The sequence below is a fragment of the Urocitellus parryii genome, chromosome 1, assembly GCF_045843805.1.
Source record: "Urocitellus parryii isolate mUroPar1 chromosome 1, mUroPar1.hap1, whole genome shotgun sequence".
Lineage (NCBI taxonomy): Eukaryota > Metazoa > Chordata > Mammalia > Rodentia > Sciuridae > Urocitellus > Urocitellus parryii.
This window is the reverse complement of record NC_135531.1, coordinates 258,129,542-258,142,555: the sequence shown is the minus strand read 5'-3', so window position 1 is coordinate 258,142,555 and position 13,014 is coordinate 258,129,542. Positions and strand designations below refer to the sequence as shown.

At 35.0% G+C, this 13,014-nt stretch overlaps 1 protein-coding gene across 5 annotated transcripts in view; it reads right to left on the bottom strand.

Moving 5' to 3' along the window:
• The window catches only part of Unc80 (unc-80 subunit of NALCN channel complex), a 184,564-nt gene that overhangs the window by 109,139 nt on the left and 62,411 nt on the right, over positions 1 to 13,014 (bottom strand). For all 5 annotated transcript variants that reach the window (XM_077799344.1, XM_026403350.2, XM_077799345.1 and 2 more), the window contains exon 23: positions 4,921 to 5,133. In XM_077799344.1, coding sequence (XP_077655470.1) covers positions 4,921 to 5,133 — 213 coding nt within the window. The remainder of the gene's footprint in view (positions 1 to 4,920; positions 5,134 to 13,014) is intronic.

Below are 13,014 nucleotides of genomic sequence, written 5' to 3'. Positions count from 1 at the left end.
CAGAAGATAGGTTAAATTCATTCAAAGAGTCTTACTGCTGTAGACTCTGAGGAATTGGAGTTTTGATTGATGGAGACTGGAGAGTGAATATGTTCAGTTGCAGGGCCCTAAAAGATCCACATTCAGGGAAAGGCACCATGTATTCAGAGATTGATAGGTAGGTCACTTGGTTGAATCCCAATTTTATGAGAGGAAAGAAACAATGTGCAGAAAGAATAGAAAGGTAGGTTAGAAAGATAGGTTAGAACTAGGTAACCTGATCACTGTCTCAGGGACATTTCGATAGTTGCCCAGGAATGCAGAGACAAGACAAGCAGCCTGCTTTAAAAAAAAATTATTTAATGACCTATTGTTATTAAACATATCTTAGGTACAAAGTCTTAAGACAAACATTAGGTGCATTAGCTCATTTGACTTTGTCATACATAATCTTGAGTGGTTTGAGCAAAGATTCTGCAGTGGGCAGTGATGCCAGATTAAGCAATTTAAGATTTAAGCCACAGGAAAAGGAGGGCCAAGGCATTTTAAGCAGGTAGAAACATGTTCTGATTTGCATTTTAGCCCAATCACAGCCAGAAAGTTTGAAGAATGACTTGAAGGGGGCATGTCTGGAGGCTGGGAGACCAGTATGAATGCTGTTTGGGAAAGGCTGTGCCTTGGGGAGATCACTTTACCAGCAGTGTATAGGATGGATTAGATGTGGGAAGACTGAGGAGGAGACCAAATGGGAAAATGATTTAATCATCCAGACGGGATGTAATGAAGATCTCACCTATGGAATTCAATGAATGGGAGAGATAGGATCAATAGGGGATGGAGGTTTGCAATATGTTCAAAGATTGTCATGTAAGATGATTGTGGTACTATTAATAAGAACGCAAAGCTCAAGGATGGTTGCCGGCTGGATGTGTTCATTTGGATAGAAGAGTTTTATTTAGGTAAAAGTGAGTTTCTGGGTATCAAGTGAATGCCCCCGAAATGCAGTTGGCAATGAAAGAAAAAAACATCTAAAAAGTGCTAGGGTGCTATGGATAGAAAAGTCTGTGCTACTGGCACACAGGAAATAGCTGGAAACACAGGAATAATGAAGCTTGGAGGAAATAATTCAGGAAGAAATTACAAGAGATCCTGAGTATTATCTGCATTTACGGAGAGGGAGGAGGCAGAGGACCGGGGAGAAGACAGAGGATGGGGCACTGAGAGGCCAGGAGACTCTGGAGCACAGTGGTTATGGAAGACAAAAAGAAGGAAAAGGTCAAGGCAGTCAGCTGAGTCAACAGCTGCAAAAATGTTAGAAGGCATTAATCATGAAAATATTTATTTGGAAAGTCCTTTGGTTAAAACCCTACAAATCAGAAGCCCTCATATGTTTAGCACTTACTTGATTTCCCCTTCTTGTGGGAAGCCCATAGGATTAGAAATTGGAACTGCTTTTTTCAGAGATACCACTTAAAACAGACCCAGAATGAGGTAGGTAATAAACGGGGGTCACCACATCTCTGTGCATTGAAGAAATGGGTCTGTTTTATGAAAAACCCACTTTTGTCCTCAAATCCACAATAATTGTGGGAATGAAAATTGCTCACACTTTTAGAAAACAAAAAGGAGAAAAGACAAAGACATCAGTGGAGGACTAAAACGGGTAACTGTTGTATCAGAAAGTTTTTAAATACTACTTTAGAAAGAACATAAAAAGTATATCCTAAAGGGAAAATAAAGTTAAAAATCTGACAACTGGGGCTGGAGATGTGGCTCAGCGGTAGCGCGCTCGCCTGGCATGCGTGCGGCCCGGGTTCGATCCTCAGCACCACATACCAACAAAGATGTTGTGTCTGCCGAGAACTAAAAAATAAATATTAAAAATTCTCTCTCTCTCTCTCTCTCTCTCTCTCTCTCTCTCTCTCTCTCTCTCCTCTCTCACTCTCTCTTTAAAAAAAAAAAAATCTGACAACTGGTCTAATTATCTATCTTAGTGACCCCAAATCTCATTGTTGGGAAAATAAAGTTAAAAATCTGACAACTGGTCTAATTATCTATCTTAGTGACCCCAAATCTCATTGTTTATTTTAGAAGATCCCAAATTAGGTCTATCTCAGACCAGGGAGTCATCCCTGATTTCATTAATGTTCTTGTATCTGTAGAATGGAAGATGGGAATGATTCAGAATTCCAATAGACTGGCTACATGGAGCAACAAGCTCATTTGCCTGGGAGATTTTGGCAGTACTGGAGGAGGTGGATTGGAAGGGCAGCATGGAGAGCAGCTTTGTAATTTTTTTAACAGTATTTGCCTCCTCTGTTATGGACCTTTTCTACCTAAATGAGATGAAAACAAACCAATTGTATTTGTCATTTTACTAAATTAATAAAACATGAAGAAATATTAGGATTACAATAACATCACTAAAAACATAGTGATTATCAATGGAAGAGTTTTAAGTGACGGTCTACAACCTGTTGAAATTAAAGGTAATTGTGCTTGGTAATGGTTAACTGTTCTTCTTATTAAATCAATATTCTCATTGAGTTGGTAAGTATATGTTATCTATGTTTTTAGGTATGCATAATTTTATATATGCATATATAAATATACGATATATATTTATTATATATAATATATATTGCATATTTATTGCATATATAACATATAAATATATATGATTTTATATATACATACTTGCATTAAAAGAACTATTTTGGAAATCTGTTGCAGGGACAATATTATTTTCAGGGATAATACTATTTCTGGTTTTTTGGGGGGGTACCAAGGATTGAACTCAGGGGCACTTGACCACTGAGCCACATTCCTAGCCCTATTTTGTTAGAGACAGGGTCTCACTGAGTTGTTTAGTACCTCACTGAGGCTGGCTTTGAACTCATGTTCCTCCTGCATCTGCCTCCCAAACTGCTGGGATTACAGGGATGAGCCACCATGCCAGGCTATGCTATTTAGTACTATTAATAAAGAAGGGAAGAATCTATTTAGGGAATGCTCTTGAATTAAAGTAGCAGTGATATTAGGAATTTTTAATTGCTCGTCTTATTTTGCCTGAAAAAAAATTAAAAGAGTCAAAATACCCCTCTCCTTAAAAGAATTGTACAATTGAAGAAAAATACTTTATGTCTCCAGTTTCCCAGAGAGAAGGTGTGTTCAGAATTACCTGGTTCTTTGTGGAAAAAGGAAGACAATTTTTCACCAGTGGAGTGCTGAATCATTTTTAATGTGATATTGGATACAAAATACTGGGTGTAGGGGATAAGAACAACCCTTCATCTGCTCTCTGCCACTTGTGAACTCAATTTTACATCTGATTTTTTTTGATTTTAAGAGTAAAAAGTTTGGTGTCTTCAGGAAATGTCATTCTGATTTTAGTATGGTCGTGAAACAGCACCCACAAAGCTGGGTCATTAGAAATATCACTCACTGTTTTAATGACAGAAATATAAATCTGAAAGAGATAAACTGCATTTTGCATGCATGTTTAGTGGGGAAAGCTTGGGTTATAACTTGATTATCATCTTGTCAGAGGAGAGAGTCGGTTGTAACAATCAAGATGAGGGAGTCCTGAGATTGGGGGTGAGAGGTTCCTGTACAATTGGTTAGAAGAACCTAGAGCCAAAAGACAACGGACCCTCCAATTACCTGCCCTTTCTTTCCTATAATCTTACTTACGCACTTCTTCCGCTAGCATCTTATCATAGTGACTAACCCTCATGTAAACATGCTTTACAAATTATTTTAAGGTACCACCCTTGAAGAATGTGCTTAGGGCCAGCCACTCTCCCCACTCTCCACCCACACCCTAGTTTTGTTTCATCTCTCAATGCCAATGTTTTGTCCACTGTGACATTCGTTCTAAGATTTCTTGTTATCATAGCTATTTTATAAGCAAATTTAGGGGAAAATTCCTATTTTCTATGAAAAGAGATGTATTAGAACTTTGCACATAAGCCAAGGGAAACCTTCAAAGAGAGGAGATAAAATATCCATCCTCACAAGGAAATATTAAGGCACTGGAGTGATAATTGATGTTGTTATTCAGGATATCAAAGGATAGGATGGAACACTGGTGACAAGAGTCAAGAAGGGCTAGAGTGTGATCTAGCCATGGTGAAGAAAAGAACAGCATTCCAAATGAGCAGAGCCCTGTGGCAGAGTCATACATTCTACTTAAAGGATGAGAAATTTTTTACCTACATTCTAAGAAAGACAGTGGTAAAGGTATATCATTTGTTAATTAAGTATTTAGTTTCACAGATAAAATAGTCTCAGGTGTATCATGAGAATATCTTGCCTTCTCTCAGATATTTGTGGCAAATATTCAACTTTTGGATATGAACTTCCCTAATCAGGTTTGATTAGAATTCCTAATGAAGATTCATTCCTTTTTATTCACTTATACACATATGTAGGTACATGAGTAACTATAACATGTAGTTATTTCTGAAGGCTTTCGGGTAACTAAGAGATGGTATATAAACAAAAAAGAAAATTCTGTTAAAAAACTGGGATAAAAAAAAGACATGTCCTGGGAAAACATAAATTAGAATAGAAAGCCAAAATGGGATGTAAGCATTAACTATTACAACAATAATTTTCACAAAGATGATTCTTGATGAATATAGCAATTGAAAGCAAAAATTTGGAATCCAGAGTGGGAGATGGAATACCAGTCCCTCCTTGTACCAGATATGCAAACTCTGGCAAATAGCTTGACATATGTTAACTTCAGTTTTGATGATTTAGTAATCTCTCACCTCCTAGATTTATTTATTGGAAAGACTAAATGGGCGGTTCATTTCCCCACTAAGTGTTTCATTCAGTGCCTGGTATATAACAATGAATTGTCTTCAAAACCAAACATAATCAAAAACTCCACTCAAGTACTCTAAGTTTGACAGAAGAAAATTCAAAGCTCACGTCTCCCCACTGGTAGAAGAGCTTGGCAGCATTCCACTGCAGCTTCTGGTTCCGCTTGTTGCCCACGATGGGGGACCTTCCCCGGGAAAGGCCCTTCTTAGTAATGTTCACATGGTGCCCTTTCATCCACTCTGGCCAGTTGCCTCTGTTGCAGCGGTGAACAAAACGGGCACATTCCAGGAACAAGGCTGCTCGGGCCACCACAGGGGCTTCCTGAGGAGGGTTGACGAGGAAATAATAATGTATGGTTAATAACCAATACCTTTAATTTAACTTATAAAAAGAATATTGTGGGATTAATAAACAGTATCTCTATATTGACAATATTTCTGTGAATTTAGTTTATTTTAGCTTCCATGTTTGGATTTAGCTTGGCCATATTACCCAAGTGATGTCAGCACAGTCATGGAAAATCTGAAAAATGTAACCACAAAGGCAAATCTTAGAAATTAGACTTTCTAAGCAGGTTTCTATGCTTTATTCCTTCTGAGGAATCTCAAGTAATTACATGCTTCCATTTTGCATTTCAAGGGCAATTGGGATTTGAATGTAATAGGGAGTTTTTTATGTTTTAAAATATGAAACATTATAAATATAAAATCTTTTTTTAAAAAAACCTAAAATCTTAACATGAAGGAAACACTTATTACATTTCTAGAACTAGTCTATTTCAATCAAGGGTGTTTTGATGTTGTACCATTGACAATCTTTTATCTATGACCATTCATACATTTCAAGGGGGTAAAATTGCTTACTGCACATTTTGTTGAGTTACTCTTTTTTTTTTTTATTTTGTCATTGAATAAGAGATCAAATTCTGTCTAATAGGCCTGGTTTCAATGGAAAATGTTTGACAAAGAGAGAATTATTTTTTGGTAAATGAAAAAGCAGAACATTTCTTCATGAAAATAAAATTATGCACCATCTTGTCATGTCAAGATATGGTTGAAAAAATAAAAGAAGATACACTTTGTTGTTGATACCCAGAAACTGGTGTGAAAATGAGATGCTCTATTGAATATTTAAAATATTTTTAAGATCTTTTACAGGTGACATGTCCCATAGCTTAACAGGTCATAAGAAAAATATACATGAAGTATTAATGTGTATTTTGAATTGTGCCAGTTTTGAAATATATATTACAATATTAGCCATTAACTCAGGATTACTTAATAACTACGGGTTACTCAGAAATGTCAGATTTTCAAATTGAAGCCATAGTATTCTTAACAATACATTGATCCATGAGGTTAAATAGGGGTTAATATGTAGAGAGAGTCATGTAGCAGTTAACTTTCTTTTTTAAATTATAATATATAACAACCCTATGATGTAGAAATAATATCTTTGCTTTAAGATTTTAAAAACAAGGTATAATTTTCCCACTTTCACATAGCTGGGAAGAGGTGCACACAGGATCTTTTTGTAATTTTTTTTAATTATACATGGACATAATACATTTATTTTGTTTGTTTATTTTTATGTGGTGCTGAGGATTGAACCCAGTGCCTCACATGTGCAAGGCAAGTGCCACTGAGCCCCCAACTCCAGTCTGCACACAGAATCTTTGATGCCCAGATCTATACTAGTTCCATTTTGGTATCTAAATTGTCTCAACTTATACTCATATAAATCTTAGTAAAAGATGATTTTTAGAATGTCAATTGACATTATTTTATTTTATTTATTTTTTGAAATTAATTTAAAATGGGACATTGGTCCCATGTGATATTATTTTTTAAAACAAATATATGATTGTATCCTTTCCCAATTCCAAATCTATTACAAGATCCATCTACCTCAATTATATAATGACTAAAGATGTGATTGGTTTCTTTCTTTCTATTCCCATCTCAAGTGCTCTATAACCCAGTCATATCAAAGTAGTTGTAGTCTCCCAAATAGAGACCACATATACCTTTTCTTATGTTGTTTCCCTGAACTTGCAGAACTTTAAACTCCTTTTCCACCTGGAAAATTCCCACTTTTAAGATTCAGGTTAGGTACCTCCCCTGAGAAGCTTTCTTTATTCCCATCCCCTTTCAGGCAGAGTTGGTTGCTTCATGGTTTTGAGTACCACAGTATTTCAAACACTAGACAACTCAAGTAATTTTTTTTACTTTAGCCCCTAGTTAGTATTTATTTTACTAAACATGTCAGATATGCTTGTCTGTGTCTGGAAAAGCTGGAACATCTGTCTTTAAAAACGAATGCCAGTTTGGAGGGCAAGGCAAGCGATGTAATTTATTTTTAGCCTGTCACATTGTGACACATTCTCAATATAAAGTGATGTGAATTCAATGCTTAATGACAGGGAGACAGAAATAACATCGCTTGAGTAGCATGAACTTTGCCTCCTCAAGATTAAAAAGGGTGAAACTATTCTAGATCAGGACTGAGGGGGTCAAAGATCTTTCCATTGCCCCTAACCATGATATGGCAGCTGAGAGGGTGAACAGTGGATGAACCACTCAAATTGTGGTATGTGAGGCTGTTTAGGAAGCTCAAGGCATTTTATGAATGAAAAGTAATTTAAATTCTTTGCTCTCCAAAATTTCTCATGATAAAACTCAGATGTTATCAGTATATAGTTATTGGCCCTGGGAATTCTAAATTATAATTGGACTTGAGATGAATATGAAAAGAATTCCCATTAACTGTACAGCACGATATTAAGGGAAAGGTTGGCTATTTTCTGATGAATTTGACCCATGTAAAGTACCAAACTCAGTATTATTTGGAAATGTCACTGTTTGTAATAAGGAAGGATGACAGGAAGTCATTCAAACATTGTCCCTTTATAATAATTCTCATGAACCTGGGGGCTGACAGCAGTCTTGGAGTTCCATATTCAAGATGGCAGTACATTTTACCAATTTCTGGGGAATAGAACTGTGCATATTATTGTCCAGAAAACTAAGAGATATTGAGGCATAGAGCCAAGGTCACTACTCTGCATCCTAATGGAAGACACTTAGCAACAAGAACAGACTTACATTGCATGTGCAACAGCATTTAAAGCATTCTAGTGTGAGCAGGCCTGGGGTGATTTTTTTTTTTTTTAATTTTTAGTTCCTTTCAGAGTGTAGTTTAGAAAGTACTGATTTTAGGGACAGGGTAATGAGTTACTTTGGGCAAAGGATTCTTTGAATACATGAAGGAAAATCAGTTTCCTTCTTCTGAGTGAGTTTACCTCTCAAGGCTCAGTGCAATCTGAAGTAAAAGCAAAAAAGGGAGGCATGGCATAATGGATAAGGATGGACTCATACTATGGGCAAAACCAAGCATCACTGGAGAAAAAATGAATCAGAAGAATGCTGCATGCTGCAAATAACCATAGAATGTCAGAGGCACCATTATAAGTGAACAGCTAAACAAAAATGGCATTGAGATGTCACAGAAAATGTGCCCGTGGTCCTAAAAGAAAAATAGGTATATGAAAAATGTCTCTTTCTTAACTTGTCTGCCTATGTCACTTTTTTAGGCACTAATTAATGAGACAGAATTGCTTCCTTTCCATTCCATCATAACTTCATAGTTTATACAAAAGCAAGAATAAACTAGGAAGACAAAGATATTAGGTTGAACTGTACGGAATTTCCAAATACAAAGGACAAAAGTAGTCATACACCAGCAGTTTCATATGGTTTACTCCATCTTATGTAAGGTGTTCTCTGCAATAGTTACAGTTGTCTAGTTAAAATTACAAGAATTCATGAGAATGTTGTTAATGCAGTCTGTATTTCTCTAATATTCTGCACCTAAAACACTTTGAGCATCCATCTACTTTCCTTGACTTCCTTTGCCGTTTCCCCATGAATTTTATAAGATTGTTATGTATATTGAATGTTTCCTTTATGAAAGTGAAGCAGAGAATTGGGATACTAATCTAAGCAGCTGTGCTTTCTTTTGCCTAGGGACCTAGAAAATATTGTTAGCAAGATACGATGGTTAATTGAAGGTTATAATTGCAATGCATTCCTTTCCCTGAGGGACTATATCTAAGCTTATTATGTGAGAAGAAACCTTGACTGATCCTGAAAACTCATATAACACTGGACAGGAACTAACTGTTTTTAAGGACTAAATATTTTATGGTCATCCCTGGGGAATTACATATTTTTTTATTGCCTTACAATAAAATTAAAAGGGCTAGCTGGTACAAGATATCTGTTTATTTAAAGCCAATGGGAATAAGCAGTTATTGTGGGTCTCAGTATGTATTGGGACCTTCTTTGCTAGAGGGCATGTGCTTCTGAGTCAGTATTTATTACTTGGCTTGTATTGAATTCTCTGCTTGACTAAGATCATTAACTAACAGGCACATAAGCCAAGGGACTGTCCCTGCTCATTTCTACAGTAGCTATGTGCAGACGGGAGGCAGGCATTATTGTTTAGCCCATGATCTGGATGGCTAGTCATTTTAACACCTACTCAGATCATGGTAATATTCTGAATATTTTAAAAACGAAATGAGGTCTCCTGTTTCTGAAAATATAATAGATTAGGTGCAAAGATGAACTTCTTTTGGTTTAAAACACTTTAAAAATACTGAATAAAATATTCAAAAAATTCTTTATTTTGATATTTGCTTTGTTTTTAGAGTGATGTACAAGAACTTTGAAGAATAAAAAGTACAAGAAAGTGCAATTCTGGGATGGGGGTGGAAATGAGCTAGCATAGATATTTTGTCCTAAGGGTTTCTGTTGACCATACAGAGACAAGAGCATGGGTGTTTAATGGGCCACAAGCTAAATATCTAGGCCCAAACATAGGGAGGTGAGGTCAAAAATTCCTGTGCAAAGCTATGACCTCAGGTAGGAGCCCTCTCAGAAGATGGATGAGAAAAAATATACCCTCCACAGAAGCTGTCTTATCTGACTAAGATTGACTCTGAATAGAGCATAAGAGAGGGAGAGACAGAGGAGGCAAAAAAAGAGGGGAAAGCGTTTATGGAAAACTTCTAATCAAAATCTCACATTCTCATACAAGTTTGAAGCAAGAACAGGCACTACTTCCATCCTCCTCCACCTGCCCCCTCGACCAATAATTTAAAAATGATGGTAAAGTCACTTGGGAAGATGGATAAAAGAGATTCCTTGGCCCCATCTGCACAGATTCTGATCCAGTAAATCTGTTGCAGGACCTGAAAAATTGCATTTCTAACAGGCTTACAGGTAATGCTATTGTTGCTGGTCCATTGACTAATACTGCTCTTAATACAGACAATAAGGAATTCCCACAGATAAAATTCCAAGGAGCAACCTCAGATTAACAAGACAAAAGAAAACAATCCACTATGAACAAGACTGAGGAGACAAACTATGGGAAGTCAAATTTACAAAGACTGCAGTGATTGGAATCTGCATGTGTTAAGTACATTTAAAGATTAATGTGAATATAAAAAATATGCTGGAGGAATTAAGATGATCAAAGTTGACCAAAGTTAACTTTAAAACAAAAATAAAACATAATTTTAACAAATAAAAAAAAATGTACTGTACTTGGAATTTAAAACTCAACAGAGAGACTAAAACACAGATTAGATCAGGTTTTTCTAACATCAATACTATTGATGATTTGGGTCAGATCATTATTTTGTGTGGGTGGTATATGATGTTTTATGAGATGTTTATCAGAGCTTTTGGCATCTACCCACTAGATGGCAGTAGCCATGTACAGGTTACAAGAGCCCCAAATTCCTCCAGACATTGCTAAATTCTGCCTGGTGGGCACATTGCCCTTGGAAACATGGGATCAGACACAGTTGAGAAGAGAAAAAGTGAAGTGGAAGAGATATCTGAGGAAATTACCCAGGATAGTAGTATAGAGACAGAAGAAAATATGAAAGAGAAGGTATCAAAAATGGAAGAAATTAAAATCTATCATATATTTTCAATTTCTAGAAGAGAATACACATAATACACCAAATAGATGATTTAGAAGTCTAATGAACCACAAATTTTAAAAATGCTAGAAACATTGCAGTGAAACTGTAAAATATGAGCAATAAGAAAAAGATCTTAAAGATTACTAGAGCAGGGTAAGTACATGACCTATAAAGGAATGGTAATTAAGCCAGTAAAGAATAGTATCTTTGTCAGTCTATAAATACAATTCAAGCAAAAAGATCTTCAAGTTGGGATCAAAATCAAGACACGTTAGACAACTGTAGCTGAGAGAGTTACAATTGATAACTAAAGACTGTTCTAATAGGTATACTTTGGAAGGAAATTGGTCTTACAGAGAACATCTGGGAAGCAAGGAGAAATAGTAAACAAAATGTATATTAAATTTTTGGAATTATTTTCCTACAAGTCAATAAAATAATATCTAATGTATGAATGTCAAAAATAAGAACTAAATCTTAAAAACAGTTGGAGTTAGAACTCTCCTAGTTTTTGAGAGAAGAGTAGAAAAATTCATTAATTTTAGACTGCATCTAGTTAAATATGTATATAACTTCTTAAAAAGATTTATCTGTAGACTCCATGCAATTCTGAGAACAAATTTAAGAATTATTTTATAGAATCTGACAAGCTAATTATAAAATTAACATGGAAAAGCAAAGAGCCAAGAATAGCTTACATTGTTATCTTTAAAGTTCTAAGTATAAAGTAGATATTCAGAATAGATGTGGGATGTAATAGAACAAAACCTGGAACCACACCCATACTTGTATGAAAACTTGTCATAAGAGGGTACTGCACATCAGAGAAGAATACATAAACTAGTCAATGTATTGTGCTAGGGTAATTGTTTTTCCATATGAAAAAGAAAAAAAATGAATTCCTACCTCATACCATTTATATAGTACATTACAGTTAAAGACTTCAGTGTAAAAGATAAATTTTAAGATTTTTAGAGGAACATAGGAATACTTTATTACTTTGGGAATTCCCATAAAGGAAAATTTGAATGAATTAAAATATCTTAAATTAAAAAATCTTCTCTTGATTAAAATGTTCCACAAAGAACAAACAAGAAAAGCCACAAACTGGAAGATGAAGCCATGTAAAGTGCAAAAAATAAATTAGTATTGACACTTATCCATATTCTTAAAACTAACAACAAATGACAAATAATTCTCCTTTGAAAGAAGGAACTAAAGATATAAATGGACTCTTCCTTAAAAGTGAAAACAGTAATGATAAGCATACCCAGGAAAAGATGCCTCAAACTTCAGACTGAAATATAAACTAAAGTTTTTTACTTTAATCCACTAGATTGGTAAAAATAAAAATGCTGAACAATATAAATGTCAACAATAAAACAGAGAAATGTGAACTTCAATTACACTGTTGACACCTGCATGGAATTGCTGCAATTACTTTGGGATCGTAGAGCAAAAATTACGAATCAATAATTTCACTTATATGTGTATTTAGAAAACTATCATGAATTAAGGCCCAAGTGCAATATTTATGGAGGTATTGAAAATGGACAATTTGTTAAAAAAAAAAAATCTCTAACAGAATGGATATGTAAATTGTGATATGTTCAAACAAATACTATTCATTAGTAAAAAATAATATACTAATACTCACTGTCTCAATAAGATCAATGCTGAACAAAAAAATAATTGTATGACTTCATATAAATGAATTTCAAAATCAGGATAAACAAAGCAAAACAAAATAATATAGTCATTGGACACATATTCATGTAGTAAAATACACAGAAAAGGTTAAAACAAAGTTCCAAAGAGCAGTGTATTCTGGGAGGTACGGGTTTATCATTAGTAAGGAAATATAGGGACTTTAAGAAAATAAGGAGTTCTAGGGCTGGGGAGGTGGCTCAAGCGGTAATGCACTCGCCTGGCATGCGCTGGGTGCTGGGTTCGATCCTCAGCACCACATAAAAATAAAGATTTTTGTGTCCACCCAAAACTAAAAAATAATAAAAAAAGAAAATAAGGAGTTCTATTTTTTAATATTTTCCTTTTATAATTATTGACATTTTCATACTCATGTAATTGCTACTAAGCAAATTGAAATTATTATTAGTATTACTCATGATAAGAAATTACCAAAAACTAGAAATAACTGTATGTGTTACAAATTCAAATGGATACATAAGGACAGAATACTTAAA